Source organism: Sinocyclocheilus anshuiensis, unplaced genomic scaffold (assembly GCF_001515605.1).
Source record: "Sinocyclocheilus anshuiensis isolate Anshui unplaced genomic scaffold, SAMN03320099.WGS_v1.1 scaffold1328, whole genome shotgun sequence".
NCBI lineage: Eukaryota > Metazoa > Chordata > Actinopteri > Cypriniformes > Cyprinidae > Sinocyclocheilus > Sinocyclocheilus anshuiensis.
The window spans coordinates 358,980-382,410 of record NW_015548192.1 but is presented as its reverse complement, the minus strand read 5'-3'; the positions used below and the strand labels follow the sequence as shown (position 1 = coordinate 382,410).

At 39.9% G+C, this 23,431-nt stretch overlaps 1 protein-coding gene across 2 annotated transcripts in view; it reads left to right on the top strand.

Annotated features, from left to right (window-relative positions):
* Positions 1-11,947, top strand: part of LOC107653108 (transcription factor COE3) — a 113,015-nt gene extending 101,068 nt beyond the window's left edge. The window contains exons 11-17 of one of the 2 annotated variants that reach the window (XM_016439743.1): positions 1,055-1,143; positions 5,850-5,915; positions 6,647-6,812; positions 7,251-7,319; positions 7,617-7,817; positions 9,634-9,831; positions 11,505-11,947. In XM_016439743.1, the coding sequence (XP_016295229.1) occupies positions 1,055-1,143; positions 5,850-5,915; positions 6,647-6,812; positions 7,251-7,319; positions 7,617-7,817; positions 9,634-9,831; positions 11,505-11,536 (821 nt within the window). In that variant the 3' untranslated portion in view covers positions 11,537-11,947. The remainder of the gene's footprint in view (positions 1-1,054; positions 1,144-5,849; positions 5,916-6,646; positions 6,813-7,250; positions 7,320-7,616; positions 7,818-9,633; positions 9,832-11,504) is intronic. The other variant, XM_016439744.1, reaches the window with a different exon arrangement.
* Positions 11,948-23,431: the final 11,484 nt, after the last annotated feature.

Genomic DNA, 23,431 nt, shown 5'->3' with positions numbered 1-23,431 from the left:
GATCTATAACATGAATTTAGAAATTTTCAGAAAATTTCATGTTAACTTTAAAAACCAGCTGCATTGCAACAACTTGACAACCACCGAAACAATCATAGCATTGTGTTGACAGTTTTTGCATGGGCAAATACTACTCACTATTCATTTAAAAATATTTTATGCAAAAAAAAAAAAAAAAAGACGCCCTAGAGTGTGACACATTTGATATTTGTTGAAAATAATTTCCCATGCTTAAAGTCTAGTGTGACCGCAATAGACCTCCATGCGCTCTTCTAAAGCTTGTTAAACACAATGCATGCGGTAGTAGGAAGTTGAGATTATGATTCATGCACTTGTATACGGAGCAGCTCTGTCTGATTTATAACCTGAGCACTTCATACTCAAAATTCCAATTTGAGAGGGAGGGAACATGTGTGTGTGCGTCATGTGTGAGTGTGAAAGAAAAGATTAATTACTATTTGTGGCCAGCAATTTCATGAGGCCAGTCCCGGCACAGCTGTGAAATGATAGCGCCCTACATCAGTTTGTAGTCAACCATTCACAGATTATTAAAGCTCCATAAGATGAAGTGTTCCTCCTGCCTGCTTTGCTTTAGCGCACGATGGCGGAGAGAGTTCGAGAAAGAGGGATAAATCTGAAGGGGTGCAATAGCCAGACATATGTCATCATCGCCCGTTGCCCATAAATCCAGTGGGTGCTTCAGGAAGCAGGACTGATGCAGACTTCACAGAGTTGACAGTCGCAATCGAGCGTGTGTGTGTGAGTTTGTACGAGCGAGCCTGTTTCATTCATAATGTATCAGCTAACTCCTTCAAATTTATCTGATCAATTATAGGCCTCGTTCTTTCAAATAGGAGAGGTGATAGATGTGGCTCTGATGGAGTATTGCACAGCACGTTATTACCTTTTATTCAAATGCTCAGACCTATCTGGAATAAAATGCATGATTCTCAAGAGCGAATGTAATAACATTTATGATGAAAACACAAATCTGTTCATTTGTTTTGCCTGCGCTGGATGCTAACGGATGGCGTTTTCTTGTTTTGCGGTTTAGCTTTGAACGAACCAACTATTGACTACGGCTTCCAGAGACTGCAGAAGGTCATTCCCAGACATCCAGGTGATCCGGAGAGGTTGCCCAAGGTTAGTGATTGTGTGTGTGTGTGTGTGTGTGTGTGTGTGTGTGTGTGAAAGAGCTATTTATCATAGAAATGTCAAAACAGGAAACAATTCACTGGCTAGATGAGGAAGTGCATGCAATCGCTTTTGGCAAGTCATCACTATGCAATCCGGCGTGTTTGGATTCCGCCGGAATCGTGCAAACTTTCGGCACCTCGAAATGGTTCAATTAAGTATTTTTCCACCCCAGTAGGCAGTGGCGATTGTAATCTAAGCAGAGGCCTTTTTCAGATTTGTGATTATTTTGGTCTTGTTTTCCTTTCATTTTCCAAAGCTAGATCCAGTTTAATCTTTTGTTTACAGAGCTTTCCGTTAAAAGTCCTTGTCTTAGGTTAATAAATGAGTTCCGCTCACGTTAATATGGGCAAGCCCTCTCTCTGGGCTTTTTAGCTTCATTTATTTATTTTTCCCCCCACTTAAATTCCACAAACCATGCAGTTTGCCTGCAGTTCCCATGTGGTCGACACGTATCACAGTTCTGTTGTTTTGATGTGTGACATGAAAGACAAAGCATGCCTGTTGGACCTTTTCTATTTCCTATTCCTTGATTCGTCCCTCCTTTTTTTTTTTGCTCATTTAGCTTTGATAGGATCTATGACTTGTGCCCGGCTAATAGAAAACGTGCTAATTTCCCATCTGAGAGCGGCGTGGCGCCGAGGGCTTTTCTTAATAATATGTTAAGAGATTATTTTGTACCCTGTTCGTGGGTGCTCGGCGAGAGCTGACCACCACGGAGGCCTAATAACAGATATTATACAAATATCTATTAAAGCCCAGCATGGGAACAGCCGCTATCATTAACTTCCTCTGAACAGCTCTGGAATGGCGTTTTCTCAGCGCTAGTGTCCCGCAGATATGCACCAAACTAAGAACCCATAAGACTTTGCCCTGCGCCACATGATGTGTTTCAATTACACTTGGCTCTCTGTCTCTGTGGAGGCCAATTTCTGGACAGGAAATCTCATTCCAGTAAATGCTTTAAACTATCCATTATCCAAAAAAATAATAATTTAAAGCCATTCTGCTTGATCATTTCTGAACCTGGAAAAATATATATTTATTTATTTATGTATTTATTTATTTAATTGTATTATTACTGTTATACTTCATAGATTTTATTATATTAAAATAAGAGAAATACAATAGCATGCAATTAAAAAAAGATTAAAATGTTTTTTTTTCTCCCTGATGTTCATGCAATTTCACACATCTCAATTTATTTGTATATTTTATCATATCAAAAGAAGAAGATACAACAGCAACAATAACAAAAAAAAGTGACTGATATGGCATTTTTTCCTTAAGTGTATGTGATTACATGCCTCAATTTTTTTAAATACTTTTATCATTATTAGTATTATTTGTATATTATATTAAAAGAAGAATAACACAACAGCATCAATAACAAAAAATAAATGGAAATGGCTTTTTTCTTTACTCAAGTGCATGCAATTTCACTCATCTCTAATTCAGGTAAACCCTCTGCGCAGGGCCATCACACCAGAGCAGTTCCAATAAACAACATAAATATTTGATTTTGGCTTCTAATGGACCCAAATGTGAGTTCAGCAGCATGTAAATGAAAGTGCCAAGTGATTCATCATAGTTACCACCGCCGTCTGCACCTCTATCGTGTTCGAGGGTCACAGCCAGCTCCACGCAAAGCAGCAATTGACCCTTACACATATTCTCAATAAGAGACAGACCGTCGTAATAAGAGGTTTCGGGGGAAGGGATGTACACAGTGTGTTAGCAATAAGGTAAAGCCGTCACACTCGTGCTCGCCTGCTCGACTCCGCTGTAGAGTTGATAATATGCCCCTGATATCGATTCCTGGATTGTTTTTGTTTTTTTCCTTTTCCTTTTCCTTCCTTCTTTTCAGGCAGGGATCTACAATGCACAAGGTCTGATGGGGGATCTTAGCCCGACAGAAAGCCGATATGGCGTGCATGTATTGCTTTGGACATGCAGCTACTAAATATTAACATTAAATCACAAGTATTTCTCAATTGTTTTACTTTTTATAGTACCAATACTTTAGAAATCCCTAACATATTCATACTACGAGTTGCCCGGAACTGCAGTTTACCTCCCTAATTTTAGATTAAATCAAAATTTGCTGCTCGATCCAAGGGGAGGGGCGTCCAATGAACGCGTTTATATACGAAGATGGCGAGAGAGAGTAAAAAGCAATATGTGAAGTCACTCATGTGATGAGGCAGGAGATTGCTAAAGGGACCTTCCAATCCTCTTTCTTTTAAAGTCCTTGTTTGAAATCAGTGTAATTCATTTGTCTCGATATAAGGCTGAGACAAACACTGGAATGAAAATCTGATCAGGCTCCATACGTTCGCTTACGTGCCATCAAATAATCTTTATTGCGAATCATATAGTGGTAACCTGTCGGCTGTAGACTCACATTCATCAGTTCCATTAGCCTCTTTGCGTCCTGTTTCAGCTGGCAAACACCAATCTATTACGCTTCCCGTTCAATCTAATATCCAAGAAAAAATTATTAGAAATGCATTCATGTTGAGCAATTACCCATGCATTAAAATTCATCTTCTCTCTCTTGGCTTTTGCGAGGTAGCTACACGTATCGGACCCGCACTTCTCAATGTATTCATCACCTCAGGCAAGAACTAACAGAATAATTGCTTTACACTTTTATAATGACATTAGCACCTCCAGCCCCTCACCTCACTTGGCTTCTTTAACAGTGGTGATATATACCACTCACGATATTAAAGAGTGATAATAACAAGTTTTCCATTTAAACGATTCTCATCCACCGGCGGAACAATGAGCTCTTGTAATAATAAGCCTTCGCATTTGTCACGAAACAAGCCCTGGGATCGTTTCGGGCTTAAATAGTTCCCGGTCTAACCTGGAATCTCGTCTCGATGTGGAAAAAGAAGAGGAGTCAATTACACTTAACGCTGCTGCTCTGAAATTTACATGGAAATGCTTTTCGAACACCGCTCACCGCTAATCATATTCTCAGCGTGAGGCCATGAGGATGAGAGGGGCATGCTGGAACAAAACAAACTCATTCACAGCCTCCTCCGCCGATTGGCCGACGTGTTCACCACGCATAGGCTCCCACTTCAACGCTCGCTGCTAAATCTGGTTCATTAGGAAACGCACCTCATGGCAAATGACAGATTAGAGTTGAGGGTATGCGTCGTTTGCTTAAACTATCCTTACGCCTCCTTCTCCTCTCGGCCGCCATATGGACGAGAAGTTCAAGTAGGTGTCGGCCGGGGCGAGGTTTCGGCGACGTTAATTGCGATAATCGTCGGGTGAAATTGGGAGGCATGTAAGACGTCTTGTGATATGATGACTGAGATGATGAGTAATTATTAGCGGCTCAGAAAAACAGTTAATCTTGCTTAGAGAGAGCCGAGAGCTGGACTAGGACAGCTGGGCCTTTCATTGACACTACCTGCTGAATGACAAGTGTAATTCTTTATTTGTATGCAAACTAGACGCATGCAACATGAAACACAGCCCCCAATTTCAGAAGTAAATGCCCATTTGAAGAAGCAGTCATCTGGTTAGGCTCAGGTTTGGAGTGCGTCTCTATAAAATGCACAGGCCTGTGATTAATCTTGATAAATAAGGATCCAACATGGCGCTTGTGCATGGGAATGAAATATCCATCGAGCCATGATGAAGGCGCTCCACGCTTCGCACCCGCAAGGACAACACCGTGAATGTGGTTACACTCAAACGCGACCTGCAAATCGATAAAAAGCAAGTCAGCAAGTTCAAGTCATGCTAAAATGCTACAACAATATATTGTAAATTCCCAAAAAGTAGCTCTTGCAAGAGGAAAATAAGCGGCAACCTGTGCGAAACGCTTTGGAGTCCCTGCCGCACGCACCTTGTTGGCAGCTTAGGTGTGATTTTTGAAGGGAAAATAAGCGGCAGGTTAATCCTTGTTGTGTTATAAGTCGGGGAAAAGCTTGCAGACAGGGATAAGCGAGAGTTTCCAGCGTCCGTGTCCCAGGGCACAGCCTCTCAGCCCGCTCTGGAGAGGAAGTCGTTTATGAAGTCCTTTACAACAGCCAGAGAAAGAGGGTTAATTGAAAAATTTCCTAATGTCATTATGAAAGAACTAGATTAACCCGAGCTAATTCACTTTATTGTCCTGAAGAAAGAGGAATGGGCATTGAACTCTTCTGCAAATTTGGGGCATGAATTAGGGGTGAGATGTTGTCTTTGAGGACTCTGCCAGTTTAATTAAGATATGGAAAATGACTCATTGTTCTTCTGAGCTAAAGTGCGTGGAATTAGCAGGCGAACGCGGCGTCTGTGTTTGACTCGGTGCGGCATGCTAGTGTTTGTTTGTTTAATACCCACAAGGCCACGTCATTGAAACGCAAGTCCTTATGTTGACTCATTTAGCTTAAGTTACACACCACTTCACTAGTCTAACTAAGTCAAATGAAATGTGACTAAGAAATAAAAGAATGCATTTGATAATATATAATTAAAAACGTTTTATTTCCGCTCGTCAGCTTGTGTATTTTTTCCCAACCAGAGATAAAGAGCTTATAATTTACCCAGACCCACATGCACTCTTATTGTTAATGTGCAATGTACTGGCTGATGGTGTTTATACGTCTTTATGACTGATTATGTTGCATTCTGGGTGTATATTGCAGGAGGTGTTGCTAAAGAGAGCCGCTGACCTTGTGGAAGCGCTGTACGGGATGCCACACAACAACCAGGTACAAACTCAAGCTAATGAAGCACCTTTTCTCTTCCTTTGCACGGTGGATGTAATTAAATTAGCATTGGTCTCCTTTTGCTACATTCCTGTATGTTTCAAAGCTAGCTGGGGGCCTTTGTACTGTAGCCGGGTGAAAGCTTGTTTTTTTTCTTTTCTTCTTCTGCTTTTTCGCAATTTAATTCCTGGCTACGGCTCTTGGTGCAAAGTGACGAGTTAATCACTCAAAACACATGTGCACAGCCATATACAGGCTTATTTAAATGGGAGGATAACCTTGAACTTGGCCCTAAAAGGTGCACTTCTGGAATATATTCTACTGAGCGGTCCAGCTATGCTTGAGAGGTCTAATACATATTCAGAAGAAATTATCCATTACATTATTTTCCCCCAGTCGAGTAGCACAGAGGTGAAGACACTGCAATCCAACTACAGCGAAACAAATGCAAACGTCCTGTCATTTATGTTTACCTACAGACAGAAAATCCATATTTATATGTTTTTGTGTATAGTAAAAATGCAATTTATATATAGATATATGGTTTTATATATAAATAGTAGTTTTATATAAATAGTAATATTTATATATATATTTTTATATATATATAAATGTTTTACATACATTTACACATAAGTGTTAGAAGAAATGATGCCTACTGAGTTCAGATCTCTGGCCTCAAGTTCTTATAAAAACAAACCGATAACTCTCCTTTCTCTGTTTCTGTGTGGTAGGAGATCATCCTGAAGAGGGCCGCAGATATTGCAGAGGCTCTGTACAGCGTCCCACGTAACCACAACCAGATCCCGTCCCTTGCCAACACGGCTTCTCACGGCGGAATGATGGGAGTCAACTCTTTCGGCGGTCAGCTCGCCGTCAACGTCTCAGAGACCTCACAAGGTATGTGGCATGAAGATTAGCATGTAGATTACAATGAACCCTGCGGTTAAAAGCTTAAACCAGACTAAGGTGGTTTACTGGCCAAACTGGAGGCTTGTCAGTCTAAGAGATAACTACCAAATCCCCTCCAGACAGCCTAACCACTAACCACTTTAGTTGTTCAGCTGCGAATATCAAAATGACTTATACACATTTCTATAAAAATGCTTGCAACGATTAGCGAACATTAGCGAGCTGCTAGCAGCATGAATCATGGCACAGGCCGGCTGCAGCGTTATCTTTCCTGGCTGTGTATAGCATAGATCCCAGGAGGTGCCTGACCCTGTCCCCATCTCTCCGCTGCCAGCCTGCCAGAACATGCAGCGCTATCTCACACACTGCATTTAGCCAGTGTACTGATAATAGGTTTACACCTGTTCCATTGTTGCCTCCACTCAGGTCAGGACAGGGAAAAATCACACTGGAATACATGCTGGGACGCTGAATATCCTCCTTACATACATGGAGGTGAATTTAACGCACAGCTGTGTGGACCGGCCACGTTAACACATTGGGCCATACTCATGAAACCCAAGTAAAATGCATTACTGTGCAAACCGTATGGGGGGGGGGAATTGTCTAGGCATGGCATGACTGTAGGAACTGTTTTCAAAGAATTGTTTAATTTATTTACATTTGATATATATGTATGTGCTAATAAATAGTCTAAAAATAACCTTTGAAACTGATGATGGCACCTACCTCAAGAATTATATAGATTCCGAACACTGTGGCAGATTTTGACCGATGTCTTTCCGTCCGCAGTGGGCTATAGCCGCAACACGAGCAGTGTGTCGCCTCGCGGTTACGTGCCCAGCAGCACCCCGCAGCAGTCCAACTACAACGCTGTCAGCAACAGCATGAATGGTTATGGCAACACGGGAATGCCCAACCTGGGTGTGCCCAGCTCACCGGGCTTCTTGAATGGCTCCTCGGCAAACTCTCCCTACGGCAGTAAGTATCAAGGTAATGACGAGCCCCCCGCTCTCTCTGTCCCCCACCTGTGCTTCCCTTTCCTTTTGACACTCCTCTGTTGTTGAAGAGGGCCGCAGATATTGCAGAGGCTCTGTACAGCGTCCCACGTAACCACAACCAGATCCCGTCCCTTGCCAACACGGCTTCTCACGGCGGAATGATGGGAGTCAACTCTTTCGGCGGTCAGCTCGCCGTCAACGTCTCAGAGACCTCACAAGGTATGTGGCATGAAGATTAGCATGTAGATTACAATGAACCCTGCGGTTAAAAGCTTAAACCAGACTAAGGTGGTTTACTGGCCAAACTGGAGGCTTGTCAGTCTAAGAGATAACTACCAAATCCCCTCCAGACAGCCTAACCACTAACCACTTTAGTTGTTCAGCTGCGAATATCAAAATGACTTATACACATTTCTATAAAAATGCTTGCAACGATTAGCGAACATTAGCGAGCTGCTAGCAGCATGAATCATGGCACAGGCCGGCTGCAGCGTTATCTTTCCTGGCTGTGTATAGCATAGATCCCAGGAGGTGCCTGACCCTGTCCCCATCTCTCCGCTGCCAGCCTGCCAGAACATGCAGCGCTATCTCACACACTGAATTTAGCCAGTGTACTGATAATAGGTTTACACCTGTTCCATTGTTGCCTCCACTCAGGTCAGGACAGGGAAAAATCACACTGGAATACATGCTGGGACGCTGAATATCCTCCTTACATACATGGAGGTGAATTTAACGCACAGCTGTGTGGACCGGCCACGTTAACACATTGGGCCATACTCATGAAACCCAAGTAAAATGCATTACTGTGCAAACCGTATGGGGGGGGGGAATTGTCTAGGCATGGCATGACTGTAGGAACTGTTTTCAAAGAATTGTTTAATTTATTTACATTTGATATATATGTATGTGCTAATAAATAGTCTAAAAATAACCTTTGAAACTGATGATGGCACCTACCTCAAGAATTATATAGATTCCGAACACTGTGGCAGATTTTGACCGATGTCTTTCCGTCCGCAGTGGGCTATAGCCGCAACACGAGCAGTGTGTCGCCTCGCGGTTACGTGCCCAGCAGCACCCCGCAGCAGTCCAACTACAACGCTGTCAGCAACAGCATGAATGGTTATGGCAACACGGGAATGCCCAACCTGGGTGTGCCCAGCTCACCGGGCTTCTTGAATGGCTCCTCGGCAAACTCTCCCTACGGCAGTAAGTATCAAGGTAATGACGAGCCCCCCGCTCTCTCTGTCCCCCACCTGTGCTTCCCTTTCCTTTTGACACTCCTCTGTTGTTGTTCTGTTGGTTGTTAGTTGGTTTGTTTTGTTACCTTTTGGGAATGTGTGCTACTGGATAAAAGGAGGGGTGACTCTGGAGGCTGAACAACCGAGACATTTAACGAATCCGACCAATCAAAGCAGCTGTTGAAAAGCAAAAGCATTTGCAATTATAAAGCAGGCCACCAAAACAGCACCCAAAATCTCTAAAAAAACAAAAAAGACAAATGTTTTCGGCAAAATTACCCAGTCAGAGTCGATAAGAACGCCTATTATCCAGAAAGTGGCCAAGGCAGGACATCTCATATCCCATTCCAACTCCATTTACCTGATGATTTGCTTGTTTGTTTTGGTCCCCCCAAAAAAAGACCCGCAACCCAAATTTCCCCCATATCCTCATGACCATTTCTCCCTGATTTGTTTTCATTCCATGAATATGATTTGAAAAAGAGGCGAGGCCCGGCTCTCTTTACTCTTCGTCTGTAAGAAGTGAACTCTCTCTGAGTGGTGACTATGTCTGCTTTGTTGCAGTAGTTCCGTCGAGCCCTACCATGGCAGCCTCTTCGGTCAGCCTCTCTTCAAACTGTAGCAGTACACACGGCATTTTCTCATTCTCACCTGCCAATGTCATCTCTGCAGTGAAACAAAAAAGCGCCTTTGCTCCAGTTGTCAGGCCCCAAGCATCTCCACCTCCTTCTTGCACCAGTGCAAATGGCAATGGACTTCAAGGTGAGAGCCGACTCCCTGCTTTTAGAACGCCCCGCAGTTGCCTCACCTGTTGGGTCGCATTATTGCACTCTGGTACCCAGACACCACCCATCCGCCATCCCCGCCGCCACTTAACGAACACGGCCTCCAGCCCGCATCAATTATGCATTTACTCGTGGATGGGCGGATGGATGGACGGATGAGTGGTCGGATAAGTGCAAGAACGCATTATGCATGCGGGCATGTAGAATGCATGTACATGTGTGGGTGTGTTTATTGATTTATTTATCTTTCATTAATGATTGAGCAAAGTTAAGTGTCTCGTGAGGTTTCGTACTCGAGTGGCTGGGAATGCTGTAATTCGGTAACATCTTGCGCAAACGAAATCGACGCTGCCGCTCCATGATTCACCGGCTCTTTCGCATTCAAACTGAGCTCGACATACGTCTCCATGTTCTCTTTACATTGGTGGTATGCGGCCCCCTCATCCTCGAGTTAAAAATTAATGTTTCTTACAATAGTAGCGCAAACGACGGATCCGAAAGGGCAGAAATGTTAACGCCTCGCCATCGTCGCTCATCCGATGTCGAATAACATTGCCAGAGAGGAACTTAGCAGCAGAAGAAGTGATTATAACCCAGGTTGAATGTGATTATAAGAAGAAAGAGCGAGAGGGAAGGAGCTCACCGTATTCTCGGCAGGGCGGCATCGTTCGGCAAATTAAAGACTTACTCTGGCTGTTTAGTGCGCTCGTATTTGCTCTCCGTCAAGGCCCAGTTGTTTGCTTTGAAAACATGTTTTAGCCATAGTGTGTGCAAGCGAGATTAATAATGTTAGACCTAATGAACTGAGAAATTAAAGTTCATGCCACTACATGCATCTACTTATTAATATGTGGTTTGCAGAAATTAATGAGGAATGCCACAACATCAGATGCCTTGGCAAACTTAAAAGCACTCCAAGCATGACTCTACAAATAAGTTGAAAGCGGCAAAAGAGCTTTCCTCCCGTTTGCCCTCCCCTGGCACTTCACTAGACACCTAATTGTGGAAATGAGCGAGTGAATCAATCTCCACGTTCAGGGTGGGCGTGCGACGACCTAGTCCGGCCTTCTTTAGATGTCACGATAAGGAGAGACTGGGGGGGAGAAATACGGGCTGACAGAAGAATGCAAATGGTTTTCCAGCATCCAGTCGGCTCCGGTAATGGCTGGAGGGAGCGAGACGAAGATTTCAATTTGGGCAAAGCCGAGGGGTGTCTGGATGCTGACTGAGGAGGGGAGACCGCGGGTCTACGTGACGTTAGCAGAAGTGACCGTGTTGTTTCTCGGCTGTCAGCAGGGACCCTCTCCTGGGAGTCTGGCCCACTGTTTGCCATTAACAAAACGCTAAGAGAAATATCACACATGTTGGAGCCAGGATGCTTTCTCCTCAAAATGTCAGAAAGCTCCTCTTTCAAAAAGTGAAGTCCTTCCAGCACGTCTTGTCGGTGAAGCACATTTCACTCAATCACTCCCAACCCTCCCCCGTCGGCCCCCGACAGCAACAGCCTCCATTTTACAAACATCCCCAGCGCCTTTCGAGTCGAGTATTTTGTGAAATGCGAGTGACATACTTACTGCTGTGTTTTTTTTTTGTCTTCTGCGAGGCGTCTCGGGACCTCCCGTGCTAAAATTGTTTCTCTTTCTCTTGCAGCTATGTCCGGACTGGTGGTCCCACCCATGTAAATTGCACTCCCTTCCCTTGTAAAGCAGCCGTCTCCTCACCGGGATGAAGCATAGTACGTTATGCAGAGGAACCTCCTCGAAGTTGTCATTCGTCATGAAGTTAATCAGCAGCTAATTCTGTTATTCAGAGGAAAAAGACACTTTGCTTCAAAGAGTTTATTCGAAATTGACATGCAAGCGACTTCACAGTTTATTGACTGAATCTTGTCATTTTCACGATCTCGAAGGGGAAAAAAATAACAAAACGTACCTATTTTGTATAAACATTTCTGGTTTAATCTTGGCTATGTCTAGTTCTTGCTATGTGTGGGAAGAAACATTGTGGATATGCCATTTGATGAAAACACTGATAAAAAAAATAAAAATGTGTAAGAATGTTTCTCTTTCACCGATGTGCTGCCGCTGCACATATTCATAATGTGAATTAATTTTCCTTTTTTATTATTATTATTATTTTTTGTTTATCGTTTTGCTCGTTTTTTTTTTTTTGATTGTGGTAATAAAAAGGGGGCCAATATATACAGAGCCAATAAACTGGAAATTATATAAGATATATGATTTATAAATCAAAAAGAAAGGCAAGGAAGAGCGAACTGTGCGAGGAACCGTCAGAGGAGATCTTATCGTTCAGTTCGTTCGGCGGAAATGAACTTTGTAACTTATTGTAGGTAGAAGTTGTAACTTTGATATTGCAAAAAAATTATTATCTTGCCTTCAACAAGCACACTAACAGAGACGAAGCGCTACTGTCTGTTGGTTAAAAAAAAAGAAAAAAAAAAGAAAGAAAATATTTCCACTGCTAAAGCTTCCTGTAAAGCGAGTGTGATCTGCAATGTTTTTCAACTTTTTGCTAGCACTGTATACTATTGCATTCTTAGGCTACTGTGAAGTCTGTTTCTTGTACCAGAAAGTTGTCCTTATACCTCTAGCTCCTTACTCCCTAATGTGTTTTGTATGTGGTTATACAATTGTAGACTTTTGTGATTTTGCCAAAGTTGTAGCTAAATATTTATACACTTGTCTTGAATTTTCCAGATTCACTTAAATATTTAGTACAGAGTTTTATTCCTACAGTTAGGAGTAAAATTGTCTTATACATTGCAACACTTTCACACAAACACTTGCGGTCACTAAGGGATTTTTTTGTAACATATCAATTATAAATATTGTATTTATCTTTGAAATTTTGTATATTGCTTTTGCATCATTTTCTTTGATCTCACCTGTATTGTTTTCCATGGTCGAAATTACGATGAAGGTTTAGCCAAGAATCATCGCCTGCATTCGATGTTTTGTACCGATAGATTGTATCGCCCGCGCATTTCATTTGTAATTCAGACATTTTTTATGCCATCAGACCTTCCGTCCATTTTCGTTTGTTAGTTTATTTGCTATTTTGAGGAGCAGTCAAATCCATTGTTTATTTTTATATTAATTTTTAAGTTATCAAAAAAGTACTTTTTTGAAAGAAAACTGTTTGTTGTATAGTCAAATAAATTGTTTGTGTCACCTGGCTGTAATAATATTAGTAGATAAAGTGCATGTCAAGCCGCCCCAGGGGGGGAAAAATCCAATTGTGGTTGTAAATTTTGTTTTTGTAGAATGTAAAGTAATTTTTACCTGCCACCATAACTTTGCCACATAACTGAACCATGTTTACAGGGATCAAGAAGGAAAAAAAAAAAAAGGAAAGAAAAAATATCTGCAATGGAAATATACATCAGTTACTAATGTGTATTAAAATATGTCAGAAAAAAAGCTCTGTCAAAGGCTTTCCAGTGAATCTCCTGAGAGGAACCTTTCTGCTGTTTTAATGACAAATGTTCACCACAGTGAATCTCATTATTCCATTCAGATCAATGGTGTAAAAAGCACAAACATTTTTTACTAAAATAAAAAATAATTATTGTGACCCCTCATCTTTTTGGACTATTTTGTCAGTTTGTCTTTTTCAACATTAATTTTACCCTATTCCCTCAAGTAAAACAGCATTCAAAGGGAATGAAAACAAATGAGAAGTTAGATTTTGTATCATATATGGACAACAAAGATGAAGAGGTTCTATATTGTAAATGTCATTTTGTAAGTAACTCATGACACCGTAGCATAGCCGAATCGTATCACTTTTCTCTCTCAATGATATTGATTTTCCGAGTCGTGCCAAAATCCACAAATGAGACGCAGTGATTTTTTTTTCCCTATCCAAGGCTTTCATTTTGAGCTTTTTTTCTTTGCACTTCGGGCTTTGTAAATGTTATAATGTTTGGCAGTGTGCTACTCTTTCTGTTTCAATCCAAAAGCGGATGTTTCCTCTTGGCAATCGGCACACAAGTTTCCTTTAGCTGCAGGAAGCAAAGGCAGCTGTAGATGGAAATAAATGATGAATGTACAATGTATTTGCTTTGTGATGGCTCAACAAAGCTCGGCCAAGTGGAGGAGCCGGTGAGGTCACCCTGAAAGTAAGAAAAACTCAAGGTTACGTGAAGTGCATTTGTGGATTTCATAATTTCTGCAATCTGGTTTTGTCTTTTAGTCTAATTAAGTACCCATACTCGGAAGATTTCACTAAACTCGAGCTCTGTAAGAACAAATGCCTTTATTTCTGGCTCATGTATGGTTTATTTGAGTTGTTTTATGGCCATATTTCTACATTTTATTGTACAAAGTTGTTAATTTTACATAATATTTAATTAAAGTATTTCTTGTCTGTGACTAATTTCTCCCTGCAATCTTATTTTTGTCTTTTCTCGCTCTAAAAACAGCCATGTATTCATTTTTTTTTTAAACAGGGCACACATGCAAAAACAAAAACTAAATCTACAAATTTAAACTGTTCAAACAATTCAATCTACAAAACAAAACTAAAACCATTTTCGTTTTTTAATCAGTGATTTTTAAGATCTATCTACTTGCAGTTCTGTAAAAGATGCATACAAACTTACATATGCTGTAAAAAAAATATATATATAGTATAGAGCATTTTTTCCCTAGATCCTTAATATGGATTTCCAGTCATGCTAACATTTTAAAACAAACAAAAAAAAAATGTGTATGCCTTCATAATCTTTATTTAAAATGTAGTAACTTTTAGGCTGACTTCACGGCAACTGAAGTCAGAGTTAGGATGGTTTTCTAGCAGAATGTTGGTACTTCATGAAACTGCCTGGTAAAGCAACATTAAAAATAATAAAAAACACAAATTTTGTAACTAACAACAGACTTTAGTGCAGCCTCTCGTACCTTATTGCTTAAATGCAATACTTTAACTGGGGGGAAAATGACACAAACATTTGATTAGCTGATTATAAACGTCAAGGCAAGGACAGAGACGAAAAACGCCAACAATTAACAAGAAAAAAAGTCAACCTGGAGCTCTGTCACATCTGATCGGTATAAATTGCCGCAGTTATGAAGCAGAGCCGGTTAAGATGGCGGCCCCATCTCTCTCTCTGGCCTTGGACTTGATGTGGCATTGGCTGAGACTCTTACGGCCGGGTGTTTTTGGGTGAGCCGATGACACGAGGCTTTCATCTTCCACTTCTGTGAATTCCTAGAAGAAATGACAGTCTCCAGGGGAGGGAGGCCCTCCTGGTCAACGCATTGATCCCTGAAGAACAACTACCATTTCACGCCGGACACTCCATGCGCGCTGTTTTGGCCTCGCTCGATAGGAAGCCGGGAGATATTTCTCTGCGATTCATTCAGACGGCAGACTTGTAACAACCGCAAAATGGAAAAAAGTCTCGGTTCCATCAACATTTAACAAGACATCATTAGTGGAGTAGGTGCACCTCTTCATCAACACATGATGTGAATTACAACCTGCAGAACCACATGGGGTTTGTCAGTCATGCATGCATCATTAGACGTAGCGCTCGCGGAGGGTGAACGCAGAGGACAGTGCCGGTGCTAACCTTGTTGAAGGTCATTAGTGAGCTGACTGTAGAATTGAGCTTCACTGTCTCTGTCTCATCAGGAAGCTGCTCCATAACTGATTCAACTGGATGCCTCGTTGAGCCCAGTGTTTGAAATGTAAGTTGAGCAATTACAGGCTAAAGGAGCCCAGTCAGATCTGATACCTACAGCAGCTAGCGCTGGGATTTGTGGCTGGATTTAACAGTCAAATGGGCCTTTTCAAGCCGTTTTGGAAGCTTTTGTGCAAATTGTCACCAAAACGGTAGAATAGCTGATATCGGTTCAATTCTCTATAAAAAGTCAACATGCTCATGTCTATTGACTTCAATAATCTGACATATTTACAAGAGATGAATAGGGATATTCAACAAGTAAAAAAATGGATTTTATCTGTCAGGAAATGTAAAAAGTGGTCAGATGGTTGGATAAGTTTCTCAGAGGCTCCTCAAGTTATTACATGAAAAAAGACAAACTGTTTAATTTCAAATAATGTGTTTTGATGAATCATTCACAATAAGGAACATGCATTAAGAAAGTAAATAGGGTAGGTTTTGCTTTCTTTTGCCAACTTCGCCTCTTTTATCATTTTAATTGCTTAGGAACATTAAACAGCCTACAACTTGGCTAATATTCATAAATGCAATCATTTATTGAATATTGGCATTATGTTTTTCTTGCCAAATTGCTATGTGCCTAAGAACAACCCTTAAGAAATGATACTTTTATTCAGCAAGGACAGATTTAAGTGATCAAAAGTGACATTTATAACATTATAAATACGATAATATTAAGCAGCACAACCATTTGAACATTGATAATAATATTAAATGCAGCAAATCAGCAAAATTTCTGAAGGAGCGTGTGACACTGAAGACTGGAGTAATGATGCTGAAAATTCAGCTTTGCATCACAGGAATACATTATATTTCAAAAGCTATTCAAATAGAAAACAGTTGTTTTGAATTTTAACAATATTTCACATTATTACTATAGTGATGAAATAAATGCAGCTTTTCAAGCCAACATTCAAAGCTTGTCTTAACAAGTAAAAAATAGTGCAAAACCGTGGTAAAATCAATTCAAAATTGTAAAAGTTTTAAACAGCACAAGTTAATGTGTCGCCACTGTAATTTAGTGCAGTCAAATCCGTCACTGGGTACCTGGCAACTTTCAATCAGTTAATGCATTCAACGGCCAAGGTTATCACTTGTCTAAAAGAGGTGGCGAAACCCTTCATAGTTCATAGTCATGGTCGTCAATCCATACTCATCTGCACAGGCCTAGAAGAATAACCTCCCTGCTTTAAAACAACCACGTATCTTATCTGTCTTTCTGAGTGTCTCCGGATAGCAGGTCAGAAAATGTCAATTTCTCATCAAGACAACAGCGCTCACCGCGTGTTTTCTTACTCACAATGTGAACAATTAAGGGGAGGCAGAGTCTCTGCATAACTGATTCGCAGGTTATTATGCGGCCGCCCGCTGGCATAGATCAGGGCTTCGGTCAGATAACAGGCCTGGCTGATAGCCGCAGTGTCAATATGCCAAAGAACAGCATTTGAATGTGATCTGTTGTGCCTATTTGCCTGGACCGGGTGATCTGTAGCCAGATAACTCGAGCGTCTACCTGCCGAGGACACTGCACGAGGCCTATCGGTGTCTCCTGCAATTAGCACAATGAACAAACTGGACAATAGTCTTTATACAGGCCCAGAGAATGAAATCGCCTGTTCTACCCTTAAATAGCTTCTTTTATCCGCCAAAGAAATTGCTTCAGAGAAAATCTAAATTCTATCAGAGGTAATAAAACATCCCCCAATCAGATTAGGGATCGATTTTTGGTCGCCTGCCATTCGGGCAAACGTCCGCTGTTGGAGACGGCTGCTGCGACGCTGTACATGAGCATCTGTTTCTTTACTAGAATATCAATCTTGTATAACCAAATAAAACAACAAAAAAATGACCACAGTTACATTATAAATGTATGAAGGAGCATTTATCATCCTCCAACGCCACTGAAAGTACCGCAAATGCAGATCCTACAGCGTGCGTTGTGGGAATTCGCTAATGTCCGATGTTTGGCTTCGACTACAGTGCGTAACGATGCAACTATAAGCTTTATGAAGTTAAAAATAATTATTCTACGCTCTATCACCAGCCATAAAGACATGAAGTTGGGTCCGCTGAAGCAATTACGGTGGGCAGCTGCCGAGCTGAAGAGCGCGCGACTCTGCCGTACTGTCCAGTCCTGCCGCGTGTTTTTCCAGTATTAAATAAATGCAAGGACAGAACCTTCCACCCGTGTTCTGTTGCGTCTTCATCAAAGAGTGGCCCCTGATCGGCCCCTGCTCGGCCCTCACCTCACTCAATCACACAGAAAGCCTCTTTATTACGGTGGCCTAATGGCCATCCTCTGCCATAGTTTTTAATGTGAGCATTAAATATTTATAAAACCTGAGTCAATAATCCTTCATAACCTCAGTCTGGTGGAGACGGCCGCTCATTCATTTACTGCGGCCCGTGTGCTCTCAAATAAAGGCAAAGGTCACAAGGTCATGCAATCAAAACAAGGCAAGGCAGGCAGGCAACAAGCATCTGCTGTCATTATTATTATTAGGACAATTCGTTTTGCAATCACAGCGATTTTGATCAAAGCATGAAGATATTGACCCATGACAATATGACGTTTTGCTTTTTAAACAATAAAATGTGTCTAAAACGATGTGCTTAAAGGTTATGTTTATTGGTACCATATTCTAATACAAAATCGCTATCTTCTCTGGAGTCCCATAATGCACTGCAACAAGTTCAGTTCAAAATAAAAAATGAAATAAAATAAACCACAGCAGTGGAAAAATACAAAGTATAAAAGAAAAACACATTAATTTGTTTAATTTGATAAACTTATGATTGTGTGTGTGTGTGTGTGTGTGTGTGTGTGAATGGATGGATGGATTTTAGCTGCCTGTCAAAATTTAAAAAGGAATAAATTATTCTGTTACTCCTATTATTCAACTTTTAGACAACTTTTAATCTCATTTGCATTTTACACACACTCAAATATGGCACTTCAGGATTCCTTGCATCAGGCTTATCAATGATTAAAACATTTTTTTTTTATTATGCTTTTTTTTTCTCTTTTTGCTTTAATTTCATGGAAAATAATGGCCCAGACCTTATGTCTAATATCTAATGTTGTTTTCCATTAAAGAAAATCATAGGTTTGATGAACTACTCCTTCAAGTGTGTAGTTAAATATTTTTTTCATACATATTTTACTGAATTTAAACACAAAAATCTGGACATAAGTGTTTCTGCAGCCATGCTAGGCAACTTAATGATAAAAAGCCCTTGACCTATTGTGATTGTGTGATTCCCTGTTAGCGAACCCCAGTCAGCTTGTAAATTCCTGTCCTCTCAACTCTGTCTGCTGCTAATGTCTTATGAGTAACACCATGATGACACACGGCTAACTGCAGCAACACAACAGACCTTCATCTTGTCTCTTCCTTTCTTCTTCCCTCTTTTCTTTCAGACAGTGATAGCGCCGCCCTCACATTCCGGCTCCATGGCATAATCTTTGTTTTTACAGGCCCAACTGTCAGTACCCATGGTGGTCTTCATGCCCATCGGCGGCAACTCTCACCCGGACACCCGACACCAGCTGCTACTTCAGCCTACTGTAGACACAACTCTCTGATAACATCACACAACAACTCTCACAGCTTCAGACTGACCTCACTAAAATGCCGAAATCACTAATATGAGCATAGTGAACGACTAAGACCTAAAAGAACATAAGCAGATGTGAAATTGGCAGGTTGTCTATGCATACACAAAGCACTATTTAATGAAAATCTTATTCATGCTTGTGCATGACTTGCCATGCGAAACATCATTTACTTAAAGATGCCGTATATAACAAAATTAAAAATTGAACACAAATCTATTATTCAGCAAATACATAATATGTCAGACATCAGTTTTCAAAACTGTCTCCTTATATTAACTCAATTTGTAACGGTAAACTTAAAAATAATTGTGTAAAATTTAAGGTGTCTGGTCCAATTTCGCGGGAATTTACGTCATTCGTCTTTGCGTGGAGCGTTTGTAACTTGTTAGTTGCTAGAATTTTACACTTGTCTTCTTGGTGGCTTATTTAATCGATAAATCCAAAAGGCAATCATCGTTAACATCTGGGGAAGCTGTTGTCAAAATGAAGAAAGCTAACAGTGCGGAGAGTCTGCAGTCAAAAAGAGAACGCGACAGAGGCTTGTGCTAAAACGAGAGTAAATATCGGCATGGCTTTTAATAAGAGGTGCGACGACTCCGAGATCTGAAGGGACTGAAGATATGGCTTTTTAAATGCTGAACAGGTAAGACATTGCAGGCTCAGGTAGCTTGATTCAGATAACGTCAGGCATCGAGCTTCCTTTGTTGTTGTTTTTGTCTCGTTTTGCTATGGTGCGAGAGCGCGCTTCCGCTCTGTATTCTGACTGAGCAATCGTTAAGAGCTAAACGCCAGTAATGTAATTTATTTTAAAACATTTATGTATTTATTTGGTCAGAACAAAAGTGGCAGATATGTTGCTTAGTTGTTTAGATGACATTTTACGGATATATGCCTAGTAGGACGTATGTGGACTGTGGAGTAGATAGATTCCAAGTGACAGATTCGGTCTGTTTTGGGGAACGCAGATTCAGCCGCACAGAGCAGCACTTAAAAAAAATAACTCCACATGTAACTTGCAATGTTATGTTTCAAACACAGATGGCGATAGAGAGGCAAAAGTTATGTACTGCTGCTTTAATGAAAAAAGTCATGTTCGTGTAAAACTAATTACTAAGCAAATTTAATACAAGGAAAATTCACATAAACGTACTCTTTTCATGCATTTCAAATAATTACTGATAATAAGTTAAAAAATACTAATGCAACTAACTACAGATAGACTTAATTCATAACATAAAAACAATTTTAGGAAAAAACACATTACAACTATTTAAAAATTACTAATACATCTAATTAATATGATAGATGGACTTCATAGGTCAGTATATGAACCATTTTTTTTTTAATGCAACTAATTAATATTATAGGTGGACTTCTTGGGTAAGGATATATATATTTTTTACAAAACGTTAGAAAACAGAAAAAAACCCCTAAAAATTAGTACTACTAATACAATATTATAGAATAATAATTAGCAGTACTAATTCAGATCAGACTATATAAAAATAAATACAATTTTAGAAAAAACAATTCTAATACTGCTTTATTAATTTAAGTAATTAATTAATTAAATTAAATTAATATTTTATGTGGACTACATAGGTCAGAATATTTATTTTATTTTATTTTTATTTATTTTAACAAAACATTAATATTATAGATGAACTTCAAGTGGAGGGGAAATAATTAAATGCTGCAAAAGTGCAGAATATGGTACCTTGAATAAATTTGTATAATCTTCCATTAACAAATCTAATATTTGTGAATGGAAAGAGTCTGAAAAGCATGGAATATTCACAATACTACAAGTCTTGTATTGCATCTTTGCATATGAAACAATAGTTTGCCAGTTCTGGTCTTGTTAAACAGATCTGCACACCTTCAAACGCTCTTGTCCTTCACAGCTGCAGCTGATTGATCTTCAGTGGTCTATAGTTGAGCGGGTCTCGTGGATAATTGGATGGATGATATGATTCATTAGGTTAATCAATTGAGCAATCGTTCTGTAAATCACTGGGGCTCGTGATTCATTGCGATCGATTCCTTGACAAACACAAGCTTTGATAGATAAAAAATAAATAAAAGACACCTTTTCACACCCCTCACATACGCTGTAATGAAAACATTTATATAATCACCGCAGCGGTGTGAAAGGTTGAATTGTTACTTTCAAAGGTGATGGGGTTATTGTGAGCTAACATGTTCAATTCGCTCAAACTAAAATGTGAGAAATCTCCAGCTTAGATAACTTATTTTAAATAATTTCTGAAGACTTCGTATTTTCATGGCCTAAATATTGTTATTCACATTTGAAAAGAGGCTGTTTTCAAACCACAGTATACCTGTAATACTGTTAGGACAAATACTTTTTGTAAGCAACAAAAAATATGTACAAAAGCCTAGCCAATGCATTGCAAGCATGCAGTCTTACCCAACATACTATAATAACAAAAACCCACTTCTTTACATATCAGAGATTTCAACTGTTGCATGACATGGTAAAAAGTAATGCTAAACATGGCCACACTTATGTGACTAAATAGCTCAACAGTGTGATATTACACACAATTCTGGGGCTTTTACTAATTTGCAAACAAATTCAGTCACTCTGAGTAATTTAACCCAAATCAGGTCAGCATTCACCCAGTCCCAAAGCATACTGGGTAACCGGCAGCACTGCAATATTTCATGTGCATTGCTTTTATGGTAACAAGCTTGAGTACTCAAGAAAGAGTAAGTTACCAACAATTGCATCTGCCATTAGTGTGTTAGCAATAAGCATTTCAACTTCAACTAACTTGCCTAGCATTTTTTTAATTTATTTTTTATTTAATGTTTATGCCAAAATAAAGTTGTTGCCAAGAATGAAATTAGGCTTGCATTGATAGAACCATTTTGTTCACTTTTTGGTCAGTTTTGGATGAACGTATATACTTTGTATGTATGTATATACTTTTTTTGAAGAAGAAGATTAATATTTTCATTTCAAAGCATGCATAAATTGATAGAATTGTTTTTTCTAGTATTACCTTAATAAAAAACCACAAAAGTATTATGCAGCACAACCTTTTTCAACAATGATAATAAGAAGAAATTGAGCACAAAATCAGCATATTAGAATGATTTCTGATGGATCATGTGACACCAAATACCAAAAATGCATTCAACTGAAAAACAGTCATTTTAAATTCCAATAATATTTCACAATTTTACTGTTATTCCTATATTGTTGAATATATAAATGCAGCTTTGGTGAGCAATAAAAAATCTTATTTATGATCACTCTAAATGCTCTATTTAATGGCAGTGCATGAATGACAACAGTTAGATCCACCTGTGGTAAAGCAGACACGATCACATCTTCAGTATTCAGTCCAGACTGTTTCCAGACCAGCCTGAATTCCGTGACATCTGCTCTGTGCTTCTCTTTTTTTCCACAGCACTGTGAGAAAGCGGCTTATCCTCCTCTCTCGCTCTCTCTCACTGAATAAATATCTGTGGCTCTCCCTCACCGGGGCTGAAGGGACATTTAGAAAACTTACCGGCATAGACTCTGACTCTCTCCCTCTCTCTCTGATTCATTGAGTCGAGTTCAGATAGTAAGTCATAGTGCAGATAACCACAGGGGCTTAAAGACCCGAAAAAGAGGGAATCCTGAGATGCTTAGCCGAATATAAATGCTAAAGTGACAATGAATCACAATGGGGAGATTAACCTTTAAGACCGGATCTCGTCTCAGAGTGCAGTGTAGTGGCTTACTGTACTGAAGGCTTGCCAGATTCTCGCTGTACTTAGATAACTGCGCTAGGCTACGCAACACTGCCTCTAGGCCATTGTCTGGGTTCAAACAGCCAAATGTTTGGGTCAAACTTGGTCTTTCTACTTATTTAAAGGGTGAGTTGACACAATTGTAATTCTGTCATCTACTTACCTTCATATTACATTTTTTGCACCCATGGAACACAAGCAGAGTTGGCATTGTACTAGTTACTCTTTTCCATACAAAAACAGCTGGCGATAGTGGCTGTGCAGCTAAGACAACAACCAGCGGTCACCATTTAGTTTTGTTAACTAAAACAAAGTATATGAGAGTAGTAGAACCATAAAAACAACTACATTTTGTCTCCTTCTCTTGATATATGATATTTTTCATGTAACATTTTAAAATGTGTTTTCATGACAAAAATCATACCATTATTTTTTTTTAAATATATATATTTATGTATTTTTAAACATTATATAAAAGCA